This window comes from Ranitomeya variabilis, chromosome 7 (assembly GCF_051348905.1).
Source record: "Ranitomeya variabilis isolate aRanVar5 chromosome 7, aRanVar5.hap1, whole genome shotgun sequence".
Taxonomy (NCBI): Eukaryota; Metazoa; Chordata; class Amphibia; order Anura; family Dendrobatidae; genus Ranitomeya; species Ranitomeya variabilis.
Window position 1 is genome coordinate 210,239,110 of NC_135238.1, and position 16,686 is coordinate 210,255,795.

At 39.4% G+C, this 16,686-nt stretch overlaps 1 protein-coding gene across 2 annotated transcripts in view; it reads left to right on the forward strand.

The window, feature by feature from the left end:
- LOC143784497 (sodium channel protein type 2 subunit alpha-like) overlaps nucleotides 1–16,686 on the forward strand; it is a 230,078-nt gene that overhangs the window by 148,980 nt on the left and 64,412 nt on the right. For both annotated transcript variants that reach the window (XM_077272796.1, XM_077272795.1), the window contains exons 12-14: nucleotides 564–938; nucleotides 6,984–7,116; nucleotides 12,173–12,411. In XM_077272796.1, the coding sequence (XP_077128911.1) occupies nucleotides 564–938; nucleotides 6,984–7,116; nucleotides 12,173–12,411 (747 nt within the window). The remainder of the gene's footprint in view (nucleotides 1–563; nucleotides 939–6,983; nucleotides 7,117–12,172; nucleotides 12,412–16,686) is intronic.

Genomic DNA, 16,686 nt, shown 5'->3' on the forward strand with positions numbered 1-16,686 from the left:
TAATTTTCATGAATGACTACCACTTTATTCACTTACAGGTCACTTGACAGACAACCTTCAATCCCATAGAAGTAAATAGAGTGGTGTCCAAAGATGCACAATGTTATGTTTGGTACCCTCTTTCTCTTGGCCGTTGGGAGACCCATAGTTCAGTATGGCACATGTTTGTCACCACTCCATTTTTATGGGACTTCCAGAGGTAACAGTCATTATAAGTGAATGGAATGCTGTCAAGCAAGTGTACTACTAGACTTTGGAATACTTTCTCTGAATAGATGGAGAGCCCATATTTTAGTAATGTGCATGGTTAATAGCCACTGTATTTTATTCCCATTTGACAGACAGAGATAGAGATCAATCACCTGGAAGTGGTTTCAAGCATATGTAAAGCTAAATTTGCAACCCTCTTTCTCTGTATTGGCAAGGGCCCAAAGCCCGGTACTGTGTAGGGTCAACCACCACTCGATTGACTGTTGTTGGAAAGTATAGGTTAAAGGTTTTGGGTATCGGTCTAGCTATGGTGTATAATTGCATTTTTAATGTTTCCTCTTATTGTTTCCAAGTCTCTGTTGGATATCCACAACGATGTCACACCAAGGCGCAACAGTAAGACCAGCATGTTCAGCATGTTCCTAGGCCGTGGGAAGGATGTGGCATCAGAAAACGATTTTGCAGATGATGAACACAGCACATTTGAAGACAATGAGAGTAGACGAGGATCCTTGTTTGTACCACACAGACAAAGACGGGGAAGTAACTTAAGTCAAGCCAGCAAAGCATCAAGAACCCTGCCAGTGCTTCCAGTGAATGGCAAGATGCACAGCACCGTGGACTGCAACGGAGTGGTCTCTCTGTTCGGTGGTCCATCTGCCCCAACATCGCCTGCTGGACTACTACTGCCAGAGGTGATAATAGATAAACCAGCTTCTGATGACAATGTAAGGAAGTTTCAAATAGTTAAGGCATGGTAGCCTTTGTAGGGTGCTTCCATCAGGAACAAATAATTTGGTTGGTCAAGCTTTGAATGTGACTGCTTTTTGCAAGGCCTATAATGTACTAACTTCTTAATTTATCAATACATGGTCCTTATTATACATTAATCCTACAGTACATTCACATATCACGCGAGTGTGCATCTAAAGTATAGTGAAGTACTTAGAGGAGAACACTGGAACATCTCTACTGCCTGGTTACATGTAGGCGTAGCTTGATGATTATTTGTTTAATTATATTAAAAATGTACTTCCTCCTTTCATGTATTACCTTAAAGGGTTTGTCTGGTCTAAACATGTTTATGATCTATCCTTGGGATAGGCCATCAACATTAGATCAGTGTGGGGTCTGACACCCCGCACCTCCACTGATCAGCTGTTGTAAGCTCAAGAGTAAGTCAGATTTAAGCATATCGAATGGAGATTCTTTGCCCAGCTCCACTCAATGTGTAGTGGCCGCTGCAGAGAATTGCAGACTAGTTCCTATTCTCTTGCAAGACAGCTGTTCTGTAGTACCTGGTAGCCGCTGCTACACTCTGAATAGAGATGCAAAGTGCAGCTCCATTCCATGTGTTTACATCCTGCTGCTGCCTGCGCTTATAACTGGTACCAGGTGTCATACCCCTTCAGTCTGAAACTCATTAATATCTTTAGACTGGACAACCCTTCTATTGTTCTAATTAAATAGGTTTTCTAGAACTATAATATTTAAGACCTATCTTCCAACCCCCGGTATTCTCATCAATCAGCTCAATGAGTTGCTTTACTAGAGATCGCCACAGCCAAAAGTATGTGATGGGCATGGGTAAACAATTAGGGCACCTTTATATAGCCAATTAATGGGAGAGCTAGGAGTTGGTTCCTCATAAATAATATTTTTATAGGCTCCAATTCATCAGTTTGCTTCAGAATTCTGGTGAAATGTTGTTTGAAAAGTTACCCAAAAAATTTGACTTGGAACTTTTAGTCCATTACTGGCTAGCTCTGCCATTTAAAAAAAAAAAAAAGTGGGTGAGCTTAGCCGGGTGGGGTGTGGCTGTGTGCAATGGACAAATTTACCATTATTTACTCCACATAGGTCATGTAAATTATGAAAAAAGTATACTCCAGTCTTTACCCAGATTACATTTCTTGAGGTGGTGTATGGCAAACTGAGATCCGTCAAATTCAATAAGAGATGCACTCTTCATCAAGACTGGAGAATAAAATTCCAGTCATGAAGAATCATGGACATAGCATTTAATATGTTAAAGCAACTTTACCAATTTGGACATTAAACTGATAGTGGTGGGTCAGAACTCTGAGACCCACCTATATGGGGAATAGAGGTCACCGGTGAGTTGGAGAGGATTGATATTCCACTGTTTCCATTACTCCTATAAAAGTGAATGTCATACACATGCACAGCCACCCTTTTATATCTTCACTGTCTGGCAGCATTGACCAGTGAACTTCACTATTTACTGCCGTTAGGTGACTAACGTACCAATAAATGTGGGTCCCCAAGATGGCATATGCATCTATCAGACATTTATTCTGTTGATATGCCAGATGGCAATAAAACCCTTTTAAAGATAGACCAATCAGCAATATAACTGTCACAGGACTCCCTGTAAAAGAAAAAATGCCGAATTTCCAGACCAAAACTAATTAATTTCCTCTTAGCTGAGACCAAGATGTAATGATACAGACCTAGACAATATTGGGCAATCTACTGTACGCTTCATCAATATGACATCACAGAAAACATCTGACTGAGGACATCATTGATTGTAGGCACAATTTTTTTTTTAACCATTAGTCCAAATGTCCTACGTCTTGGTGAATCTTACCCAGATCTCCTTTAATGGAAATGACTGACTACGGCACTGAGGGTCATTTTGTCGGGAAAAATAGTGCCACATGCAACACTATTTTTCCAGTCATAAATGTTCAAATGATCAAGTAGGAATCCTAGGAAAAGCTTCCGATGTAGGTCTGAGCAGAACCCTACTGGTTATGGCACATAAAATAAGTGACATCAAATATTTATACATTTTAGATCTCAAATTTCATGGCGAAAAAAATGAACGTTCTGAAGATCGCTCAGCTGTAAAGTAGGAAATGATTCGTTACTATCACAACTGACATCTGCACGTGTCCATAGCCAGTAACAAGATATACAGTAGATTTTGTGGTTGTGAGGTCTCTGGTAAGGATATAGACATCTTTAAATGATATCAGGAAGGACAAACATAGATTCGAGTGACTACATTTATTTTTCAGCTAGTATTAACTTAGATTCTAACCTATATATATACAAACACTATGCAGCAGCGCTCTGCAATTAATAACTAAATTAACTCCTCTATTGCTACACACATAAAAACCATAAGGTGCTTAGATTTGATCAAAAGAGTGTGAGCTCATTCACTGGCGACAAACTGACTTCTGTAAGATTGGACTATGATTCCACAGACTCAATTTGCCTCGGGCTCAAATGAACTGGTTAAGAACAGGATCCAACTATACTTTGCTGTAATTAAAAACATGCATAGGGTGCATAGCCTTGTAGGTGGCCACACATATGAGAAAGATGGGTGGATAATAGGGTGCATAGCCTTGTAGGTGACCACACATATGAGAAAGATGGATGGATAATAGGGTGCATAGCCTTGTAGGTGGCCACACAATTTAATGCACAATCCAGAAAAAAACAGACAGTGACCATCACAACCTACAGGTGCATGTATTCTGTGGAAGCAATGAATGAATGTAATGGATTTATCCATCTCTCAATGAGTTTTTATAAGTTTTTAAGATTGCGCCTGCAGACTTACTCCTTCAGCATTATATATGAGGCAATTAGGTCAGGTGATGTAATACTGATAAAGTCATGGAGAACTAATCAGGGGCAAGTCCAGAAAGGTATTTGTTTACAATTTAGGTTCTTTGAAAGTGAGATGATTGCAAAGATGCTGGATATTGTTATCAGAGAGGAAACTTGTCGAGACTCTTTGCTTTGTTGCTAAAGTGATGGTGGTCATTTAGAAAAAGTTATATGCTCATGAAACATGGATGAGTCAGGTTCTCTAGAGGGAGAGATATTTTTTCAGAAGCTCAGTAATCTGTTTAATATAGAGAAAGACCGTATAGGGCATATGAAAGGGGTTGTCTAACACAGAAAATTCCTATGAAAAAAAACTAATCCAACTCAGGACAAAGCAAGTTATGGAATTTAAGAAGGACATTTACAGTACTTACATTAATTTTGAGAAATTTTGGGAAAACAACTGCGACCTGACTAGTGTTGAGCGATACCTTCTGATATTCGAAAGTATCGGTATCAGATTGGATCGGCCGATACCGGCAAAATATCGGATCTCGCCGATACCGAAACCCGATACCAATACAAGTCAATGGGACACAAATATCGGAAGGTATCCTGGATGGTTCCCAGGGTCTGAAGGAGAGGAAACTCTCCTTCAGGCCCTGGGATCCATATTCATGTAAAAAATAAAGAATAAAAATAAAAAATATGGATATACTCACCCCTCCGGCGGACCCTGGACCTTAGCGGTGTAACCGGCAGCCTCCGTTCCTAAGAATGCAGAGTGAAGGACCTTCGATGACGTTGCGGCTTGTGATTGGTCGCGTGACCGCTCATGTGACCGCTCACGCGACCAATCACAAGCCGCGACGTCATCGCAGGTCCTACACTCACTGCATTCTTAGGAACGGAGGCTGCCGGTTACACCGCTAAGGTCCAGGGTCCGCCGGAGGGGTGAGTATATCCATATTTTTTATTTTTATTCTTTATTTTTTACATGAATATGGATCCCAGGGCCTGAAGGAGAGTCTCCTCTCCTCCAGACCCTGGGAACCATACACTGGGAACTTCCGATTCTGATTTCCGATATCACAAAAATATCGGAACTCGGTATCGGAATTCCGATACAGCGAATATCGGCCGATACCCGATATTTACAGTATCGGAATGCTCAACACTAGACCTGACACAATTTTTCCTAACAGTTTTTGGACTGCTCAGGTCTTTAGCATGGGCTAAACAGCAACTAAATTAAGGTCATAAGATGAAACTTGGTAGGATTGAATACTTTTCAATAGATAGATCCTTGTAATATTACTTATATTTTTGAAGGTGGAGAACAAGCTTCATGCCATTTTGAGCACCCCAACACCAATGTGCACAACCCTTCATTCTTTTCTGTACTCAGCTCAAGAAAATTTTGGTCTTTAGTTGAAGATATAAGGAATCCTACTTGGAAAAGTAGCTGTTAGGGATGGCGGAACGCACCGAGCAATTAGTAGAGTAGCATAGGTGTGCTCGCAGCCCAGGGTCCACCGTGCAGGAGTGAGACCTACTGCTAATAGATGGCAGCACTATTTGGCGGCATAGACACGAGTTCTGTCACTCGGTCTGAATATGAACGAACCCTGTTGCTACACAGAGTTGTAATGTTCCATGTGGGAATAATACCCTAACTAGGGTTGTGCTTGCTCAGGAACTCTTCCGTGCTAACCGCACACAGGAAGGAACCTGATGCTAAGCCAAGCAGCTAATTGCCCCCACTGACACTAACTGCCTGCCTGAGAGTATTCCCAAACCTAGACAAACACACACCACATGTGGAGAGATTGGTAGTGTATCAACTGGCGACAAGCATATACAAAACTGATACTAGCGCATGGCCGTGCAGCCATGCAAACCTTTTATAGTTGCAGCAACTTCAGGACCTTCCTAGAGGACCAATGGGAGTTGCTACAGGACCTGAGCGTGTGACCCCGACCTCCAATGAGAAGTCTTCCTTTGGGCATGCTCAGAAGGGGAAAAGCAGGACTTAGTCCCAGAGGCGTCTGCTCGTCGCTGACCAGTACTGGCTCCAAAAGCTGATCCTGGAAGAGCAGCAGCAACCAAGCGCAGAGTATCTGCCTGAGCCAGATGCTGGGACTGACGTCTCCGCTGAGCAGGATCCACTACAGCTGGAGAAGAATGGGAGACCGCAGCGGAGATGGCCCGAGATTCCCCCCGTGTAGCGGCAGGAACTAGACACCTAACAGTACAACTGTTCTAGCTGACAACCAATAACAATTACCTGGAAATTATTAACAGTTTCTTTCTGCCCTAATGACAAGCAACATACTATAATGGCAGGATGTTTTATTGTAAAATGCTGCAGTGTATAAGAGAAAACACAACTGAGAAAAGAATTGGTCACATGGGAAGTGTTTATTGGGTGGATTCCCTTCAGCTTCTCTCCTCCTGGCTTAGCTTGATTGACAGGTTTCTCCCTATAATGATAGATCTGTCAGTCAAGATGTATGAGTTCACAGGGGCATCGTTCAGCAGCCATTGTTCATTTCCCCTTGCCCTGACACTTCTCCCTGGGCCCAGTTATTTCTCAAGCTGAATTACGCTAAATATTTCAGAAGTTAGAGCACTGGCAAGGGCAGCATCAACCAGTTAACAGGATCAGTATCAGTTAATTAATCTATTCGTAATAATAACAATATCGTAGGAGCCTGCAAATAATTTTTCCATTTATTATTTTGCTTGTACTGTCACGAAAAGATAGAAAATGTGCTCTGACTGCAATATGCCAGTGTATTTATAGGATACAGTTTTCCAGGAAAATAGCCAACTACCCAGTGTGGTGGATGTAGGTTCCCAATAAAATACTAATAGACATTTATTTATTTTTTTCTAATTTTACAGTCATTTTTTGCAATTGTTTGGCAAAACGGTGCAGCATGCCATATTTTATGTTAATGCGGCACCATAGGGGAAAGCACTCGAGAAAAATAAATAAAATGCTAGTGCATGTAGTGAGCAATGCAACTGCTGAAATAGAAGCCAATTATTATTTAATACCTTTCATTTGAGACTGCAGATTAGCTACATTAAGTTGCTTGATGCATGATGGCAGAATAGAAGGCCACCTCTCAGATGACCCTTCAATCTTCTCTAGTAACTTCTAGTTTTTTTTTTAGGGGACAAACACAGAAAATGATTTGAGGAAAAGAAGATTAAGTTCATATCATGTTTCCATGGACTTATTGGAAGATCCTATATTAAGGCAACGAGCTCTGAGTATAGCCAGCAATCTCACCAACACAATGGAAGGTACTCTCTACCATTTAAATGCATTTTTCGCTAATATTTTAAGTTAAATGTCAATGTATTTACATGTAAGATAACTATTATGACCTGAACTAAAGTTTTATGGGTTGTCTGGCTTTACATATGATTTCAAAACTGATGCCAGCGGACACATAACTTGTGTTTTGTTCAACTGGGTTCGGATATACGGTATATGAGTAGCCATATTGTTGAACGTTTCAATCCCCACCAGTAAAATATAATATAAATATATGAGATTATTATGGAATGACCGGACATTCTGGTTTATGGCAGGGGTTAAAAAAAAGCAGGTTCTGAAGTAAGTTTGTGATATCATAAGTCATGTGACTTCTAAGGCTACCGATTGGCTGCAGTGGTCACTTACTGGTACAACATGTCATCACCGGCAGTCTTTAATAAGACCAACCAAGGAAACTGGAACATTTATTGTGGACCAGAGTGAGATTGAAAGTGAAAACTTTTTTTATTTCATTTATTTTAGGACACTTGTTTTTCTTTTTTTTTATAAACTTTATCTTTAAAAACTGTCACTTCCTAAAAATGTACCTATCTTAACTATTAACACATCAATGAAAAATGGGCAATTTTTCATACAGTGTAGGACTCTCTTAAAATTTAAAAGTTTATTCCCTTCTTCATAGATGGGTATTTTAGATAGTGCTTGGAAAAACAATTATTTTTGCAATGTATTGCTTATTAAAATATGCAGCCATTCTCGAGATATTAACACTTTTGTTTACAGCTCCCCAGTTTTGGGGGAGAACCACAAAGTCTATTTTTCACAGTATGGTAAACTCATCTATGTAAATTTTACAATGCTTATGTTTTCATGGAACTAATTACTCCACCTTATTTTTTTTATTTTATTTCATTTTCTTTAAATTCATTTAAGTATTTATATTTATTTATGCATGTATTTTATTTTACTTTATTCACTTACTCTTACAGATTGTAAGCTTGTGGGATCTCAATCCTCATGTAACTGTTCAGATGCCTTTATTGTTTGTACATGTCCCTGCTTAATTGTAAAGTGCTGCAGAATTTGTAGGTGTTATATAAATACAATTCTTCTTCTTCTTCTTATTATTATTATTATTGTTATTATTATTATTATTATTGTTATTATTATTATTATCATTATTAATTATTCCACAATATTTTATCTTTTTCTTCTTTTTTTTTTCTATTCTTCTTTATTTCATTTTCATTTCTTTTTATTTAATTGTCACCACTCTCTTTTTTACATCTTTTTTATTGCATTTTCTAGGATTAATGGCTAGTATCCTGTTGTTTTTATTTTAACTCGTTCATTTGTGTTTGTCCAGGATATTTGCTGACGGTGGCCCATTGTCACTCACATTGACTTTCACAATGTAGACATTTAGAAGCTAGATTTTGACTGCTGTAGGCAAGTTATAATGCTTGCCCTACAAAATTCTGTCACTTTCTTTATATGGCTTTAATTTTAGAATTAGTTATACTTTTGATGTTAGTAGTATCCAGAAAAAAATATTTTTGAAGCTTTCTGTCCATTGAACATGGAAAGGAATTATAATCGAAATTATGCACTTCACCATTGCATACATTTTATAGGATTATAATATATATATATATGTATATATATATATATATATATATATATATATATATATATATATATATACTGTATACCGTACATACTTTTTAAAATAGTTTCAGTGTGATTGTGAACAGAGTTTGTCTATTCCTGTAATAAGTAACTAAATGTTTGCAAAAAATGTTTGTCCCCATAATTGCCGGCAGATGGGTGGGGAATCCTAGTCATGAAACCAATACGAGTTGCCCAAAAATCCCTTGAGAGATACACAGCTTAGAAGACAATATACCATACATATCGCTCCTCTGAGAAAAAAAGAAAAGGCTCTGATTCATCAAGTATTTTTACTTGAGACTTTTGGAGTAAAATTGCTTGAAATATAGCAAAAATGTTGCAACTTTTGATGTATTTAATCCAGTTTCAGTCACTAACTTTTGAAAAGAGGGGTAGAGTTTGGCCATGACGAAGAGCTTCCGACAAATGTATTAGAATTTACAACAAATGCAAATGTATTATAATTGTACGTTACAACAGCCCCTGGATTCCAGACATTTCTGGCGGTGGCACACCACAGTTTAAAGGATTTGTGTAATTCACTAAAGAGCCACATTTTTTTCATGAACTCGGCATGTCTTACTCGAGCACTCGCTTCATTAAAACCAGTGTATAAAACACCAGTCTTAATGAATCGGGACCATACACTTTCTAATAAATTCATACTCTTCCACTCTGTGTGTGTGCTTAGGAAAGAGCTGTGTGTTCCTGTCTACTGATCTGTGCTCCTGTCTACTGATCTGTGCTCCTGTCTACTGATCTGTGATCCTGTCTACTGATCTGTGCTTCTGTCTACTGATCTGTGCTTCTGTCTACTGATCTGTGATCCTGTCTACTGATCTGTGCTTCTGTCTACTGATCTGTGCTCCTGTCTACTGATCTGTGCTCCTGTCTACTGATCTGTGCTCTTGTCTACTGATCTGTGCTCCTGTCTACTGATCTGTGCTCTTGTCTACTGATCTGTGCTCCTGTCTACTGATCTGTGCTCCTGTCTACTGATCTGTGCTCCTGTCTACTGATCTGTGCTCCTGTCTACTGATCTGTGCTCCTGTCTACTGATCTGTGCTTCTGTCTACTGATCTGTGCTCCTGTCTACTGATCTGTGCTCCTGTCTACTGATCTGTGCTCCTGTCTACTGATCTGTGCTTCTGTCTACTGATCTGTGCTTCTGTCTACTGATCTGTGCTCCTGTCTACTGATCTGTGCTCCTGTCTACTGATCTGAATCTCAAGACACGGAACCCTATGAATCTGCTTGCAATTAAAGGAACAAAAAATAAAACATTTTTGCAAACTTTTATTTTTTATGGACTCTTAAAGACTCTTATCTCATCTGAGGCATTACTACTTATATATGAATTTAACTGAACCCATTACAACTCTCCCAAAGGTTTTTGATTTATGTAGGTTTCGCCTAATCTACTCAACTAAACTACTGGACCCCACAGACTATAAAGTCACACTTCTCTAATAATACAGAGTATGTAGACACTAATGAATCTTTGAAAATTCACCTTCCCTGCATTACTCCAATAGGGAATTTTATTATGATTACTATTATTTGCCAGATTGGTCAATGGAGTCTTAAATGTTAGCTTCTGTATTTATATTTCAGCTGCATTGCCTTCCTCAAACATTCACACATATTTAAATAGGGAAAGTCGTCATCAATGAAAACAAAATATCTACAGTATATGACCCTATACAATAAAATCCTTAATTAATTTATGATCCTCTACATTCATTTAATCTTGAATAATTCCAAATAAAGAGTTTCTGGAAATTAATATTATATTTTTTAGCTTCTAAAATAATTTTGTTTCCACCATTTACTACAAATATACCTTACAATCCGAACCATAATTTGATGACCAGAACCTCCAGATGATGTGGGAATATATCAGTTTAACACCATCACAACCAAGGCACCAGGAGTGTAGAAGTAGGCGCTATCGGCAAAGAACGTGCAATCTGGTAGGGTCAACATCCAAAGCCCATGTAGTAGAAAACCACAGCCCTCAAGTTCATGCAAATCAGATAATCTTCCTTATTGAAATATCAGGATAAAGAGAACATTCAGAACAATAAGGGCAAGGATGGATTGAAAATGATCTGATACTTGAAGCATTAAAGAGGATCTGTCATCTGCTACAAAAAATTGAATTAAAGGTAACCTGTCACCAGAAAAAATGCTATTAACCTGCAGATGTAGGGTCAATCCGCAGGTTAATATAATTACTAACCTGCCCGACGCCCGCACTTAGCTGATTGCTGCATGGAGAAAATTAACTTTATTCCCTCTTGCAGCGTTCCGGTTTTAGTCACGGGGTCGGCGCAGGTTCAGTCACCGCTCTGAGTCACCACTGAGTATACATAGCGGTGGCTGTAACCAGCACCCTCGGCCCTGACTGACAGCTGGCCCCAATGCAGAGCGAGTATCAGTCAGGGCCAGGGGAGCGGTTACAGTGGCCGCTCTGTATACTCAGCCACGACACAGAGCTGGAACTGATCCATCGCCGGTGCCGCCCCTCTGAATGAAACCGGAATGATGTAGGGGGGAATAGAGTTAATTTTCTCATCCCATTGTTCAGCTAAGTGCGGGTGCCGGGCAGGTTAATAACGCTATAAACCTGCAGATTAACCCCATATCTACAGGATAATAGTGTTTCTTCTGCTGACAGGTTTCCTTTGAATAATTTATACAAATCCATGAGTCCATGAGACCCCTTGATTCTGCTGCTGTTTTTCCATTTTGCGCTGCGTTGCTCTTTTGCACAGATATTCATATTTATTTTTTCGGAGCACTATATGTGAAATCTTTGCTTGTAGCGCAACTGGGCATTTCACTGGAGTTTTTTCATGGGTGGTGTGCTCTCACCCACCCCTCCTTGACGCTGACAATCATAGCTTGTCAGTGTCTGAGAATAGTAGTGAGGTGATTGGCAGCATCTCAGAGGGAATGGTGGCTCTGGAGAAATGCCCATGAAATACAAAGCAGAGAAATACAAGCAGAGTTTTCACATATTGCGCTGCAAAAGCAATAAATGTGAATATCTCTGCAATGGAGCAATGCAGGAAAAAATGGAAAAGAGAGGCAGAATCAGGGGAGCTCAGAGAATTTTATAATGTAACTCATTTTTTTTCAGCTAGTGATAGATCCTCTTTAAGTGGAATACGTCATCAGAAAATGAACTGTTGCTTAAAGGGATTTCTTCACGAATACAATGGAGTCCAATGTAATAATACATGTCATAACTTTAAATGTTCTAATGGGGAGTGTTGAAAAAAAATGTGCAGTTTGTCAGCAATGTTCAGGTACACTTGGATAATAATACTGGTGTATTCTTATTTTGCAGAGTGGCCCGTAGTTCATTTTATGTTTCAATGTCTGTTTTTATGTATTCTACAGAATTGGAAGAATCCAGGCAAAAATGCCCACCATGTTGGAACAAATTTTCCAACACATATTTGATATGGGACTGCTGTGACACATGGCTAAAAATAAAGCACGTACTCAATGTCATAGTCATGGACCCATTTGTCGACCTCGCGATTACAATCTGTATTGTTTTAAACACGTTATTTATGGCCATGGAACATTATCCCATCACTCCAGAATTTAACGATGTGCTCTATGTTGGAAATCTGGTAAGTTCTTGCGTTAATGAACATCTTTACTTGATAAAATAAAGCATTTGTGCGATTTTCGTTTCTCTAGAGACGTCTAATAAAACCACCAAGATGAACCATAGGTTTGTCCTATTATGTAAGTCCAATTCTCAGGCTAAAATTGAACCAGAGATCAAATCAGTCTCATTATGGGTCAGGATTCAGCCAGAGAAAAGAAAGATGTCATCTCCAGCTTGGAAGTGTGAAACTTCATCTTGATACTAGACAGGTTGTCATGGAAACAATACAAAGGAATTCGCCAGGGAATTCTTATTTCAAAGAACAGTAAAAGTAATAAAATAAATGAGTATAAGGGTAAAAAAAAAATGACGGTAAAATAAACGTTTTTGGTTGAATAGACTTTAGAGAGTGACAGATTGTTTAATTCTGCAGACAACATCTTTACATTTCACGCTACTTTCAAGTTACTACGGTTGTGTGGAAACCTAGTAATTATGTATTTTGTTTTCTTTCATTTCTGAAATTGTTAATTATTTTTTTCGGAATTCTTGGTGGATTTTTTCAATACTTTTATTATACGTGTAATTACATTTTTAATATCATTAGCATATTACTGTTTTCTATATTTATTTTAAAACATATGTTTTTGCATACTCCTTTACCTAATACCTTGCGATCTGCTTCACTATGACACAGACTGACACAAGCTTAGGCCAATTTCACACATTTTATTTCATTCATGTCTTATCCGTAATTTTTGCAGATAGACAACGAACCCATTACAATCAAGGCACCTTTTGACAAGTCGGTTTATGCTGGCTTTTTTTTTTTTTGCGAAAATGTGAGTCAATGACTGTGTAAAAAATACTTTTAATGAGTAGGAGAAGTTATAATTTTTTTTTATGGTTCCACAATTACCATAGTTTTTAGTGAGTTTTTGAACATTTTCTGCCCCACTTCTACACCCACGTTACTTGCATTTTTTTAAAAAAATATGCAGCGTAAAAAACTCATCATGAGAATGTATCCTTACAGTTCTCCTTTTTAGACCCCAAGAGCTGACAACACAGGAGTTCCCCTGTCTCAGATTGGGTTACTAGGAAATCAAGGGGTTAAATGACCAGAATTGGCCATGGTTCTTACCCCAAACATAGGCACTCTGGGGTGGCAGGGGATAAGTCCTATTTTTTACAGCTTGGTACCTTTCTCCGATGTACCTAATAACTTGACAATGATTAGAAGCTTTGATATTGCTGTATTTTTTCCAAGATCAAAAAGATCACAATCGACAAGACGGTAATTACATCACAATATCTATTAGTCATAATGTCATTTATGGAAATCAAATGTATTGTTTATAAATATGTAAATTGAACTGAAAATGTAATTTGATCATGAGCTGTGGATAATCCTGTCACTGTGTTGTAATGGCAAGATGTTAGTGGTGGGATTTGATTTTCATTTTCCCACAAAAAAATGAAGGAAAATAGTAATCTTATGTCAATTATCAATGATATCAGAGAAGTTCTGTTTATTTCCCTTTTTCCTTGAAAACAAAAGAGAACCAGAAGCCTGGACTTGTTTTCAGCTAAATTATATCATGGTCCTCAACAGAGACCATAAAAATATAAAAAAAAAATCTATGGGCCATTTTTTTTACTATTTTTTTTTTTGCTTATAAATACACATTTTTGCTACATTATATTTTTAATAAATTACACTTTAGGAACTGTAAGGCCTTGGCACTTTGCTTATGTTACCTCTCGATAGCTTATGACAATCAACAAAGTAAATGAATATTTATTTATTTTTTTAAAGAGTAAGGACCGAGAACGGCAAACTTCGTTTTCATTTGCCAATGAAAATGAGAGAACATACATTGATCTACTGTCTAGAAAGCTGCAAATACTGCAGTAATGGCAGGTTCGGTGCGCTGTTTACTGGGTGGAAGCTCTGACTCTGCAGAATGGACGCTGCTGAGCTGGCACAAATGAAAAGCAGGCATCTTTTATTTCAAATAAAGGCTTCATTTACATAGAAATGGAAAGCCTGTGGATCCCATCTATTCATTGTGCCTGGGTTGAGATATTTGAGATATGTTAGTCTTGGTCAATGTGGTTGGGGGAGATGCATTTTTTATTTGTGAAGGGGCTATGTGCTTATATGGAAGCTATGTGTTTGTTCCATCACTGATTTCACTTTAAAAAAAATACACTTTGTCTCCTTTAAATTGGGATGTAATAATAATAAATAATAATTAGTGATGAGTAGTGTTGAGCATTCCGATACCGCAAGTATCGGGTATCGGCCGATATTTGCTGTATCGGAATTCCGATACCGAGATCCGATACTTTTGTGGTATCGGGTATCGGTATCGAAACAACATTAATGTGTAAAATAAAGAATTAAAATAAAAAATATTGCTATACTCACCTCTCCGACGCAGCCTGGACCTCACCGAGGGAACCGGCAGCGTTGTTTGCTTAAAATGCGCGCTTTTCCTTCCTTCCGTGACGTCACGGCTTCTGATTGGTCGCGTGCCGGCCATGTGGCCGCGACGCGACCAATCACAGCAAGCCGTGACGTAATTTCAGGTCCTTCTAGGCATTCAGTATTTTAAAATTACGTTCCGGCTTTGTGATTGGTCGCGTCGCGGCCAACATGGCGACGCGACCAATCACAAGCCGTGACGTCACGGGAGGCAGGAGACGCGCGCATTTTAAAATGCGTGCGTGTCCAGCCTCCCGTGACGTCACGGCTTGTGATTGGTCGCGTCGCCATGTTGGCCGCGACGCAACCAATCACAGAAAGCCGTGACGTAATTTCAGGTCCTTCAGTATTTTAAAATTACGTTCCGGCTTTGTGATTGGTCGCGTCGCGGTCACATGGGCGACGCGACCAATCACAAGCCGTGACGTCACGGGAGGCTGGACACGCGCGCATTTTAAAATGCGCGCGTCTCCTGCCTCCCGTGACGTCACGGCTTGTGATTGGTCGCGTCGCCATGTTGGCCGCGACGCGACCAATCACAAAGCCGGAACGTAATTTTAAAATACTGAATGCCTAGAAGGACCTGAAATTACGTCACGGCTTGCTGTGATTGGTCGCGTCGCGGCCACATGGCCGGCACGCGACCAATCAGAAGCCGTGACGTCACGGAAGGAAGGAAAAGCGCGCATTTTAAGCAAACAACGCTGCCGGTTCCCTCGGAGAGGTGAGTATAGCAATATTTTTTATTTTAATTCTTTATTTTACACATTAATATGGTTCCCAGGGCCTGAAGGAGAGTTTCCTCTCCTTCAGACCCTGGGAACCATCAGGGATACCGTCCGATACTTGAGTCCCATTGACTTGTATTGGTATCGGGTATCGGATTGGATCCGATACTTTGCCGGTATCGGCCGATACTTTCCGATACCGATACTTTCAAATATCGGACGGTATCGCTCAACACTAGTGATGAGCGAATATACTCGTTACTTGAGATTTCTCGAGCACGCTCGGGGGACCTCCAAGTATTTTTTAGTGCTCAGAGATTTAGTTTTTATTGCCGCAGCTAAATGATTTACATCTGTTAGCCAGCATAAGTACATGTGGGGGTTGCCTGGTTGCTAGAGAATCCCCACATGTACTTATGCAGGCTAACAGATGTAAATCATTCAGCTGCGGCAATAAAAACTAAATCTCTGAGCACTAAAAAATACTCGGAGGTCCCCCGAGCGTGCTCGAGAAATCTGGAGTAACGAGTATATTCGCTCATCACTAATAATAATCTTTATTTTTATATAGCGCTAACATATTCCGCAGCGCTTTACAGATTTGCACACATTATAGTCGCTGTCCCCAATGGGGATCACAATCTAAATTCCCTATCAGTATGTCTTTGGAATGTGGGAGGAAACAGGAGAACCCAAAGGAAACCCACGCAAACACAGAGAGAACATACAAACTCTTTGCAGATGTTGTCCTTGGTGGGAATTGAACCCAAGACTGCAGCACTGCAAAGCTCCAGTGCTAACCACTGCACCACCATGATGTCAAATGCACTAAAATCTTAATGGGATTATTTTTTTTTCTGGGACGTTTATAACTCATCCATAGCAGATATATGTGTCTGTTGGGGCTTGCATCTGGTTTAAAAATGGAGCCAGGTTTTAAGAACGGTCAGTTTTTCAGTGCTTGTGCAGGTCTCCATAAATTTGTGTGGGAGTTCCGAAAATTACCCTGCATGCTGGCTTCCCGTATAAGAGGATGGAACTAAGATGGGACCACCATTTTTAAAATAGATTCTGA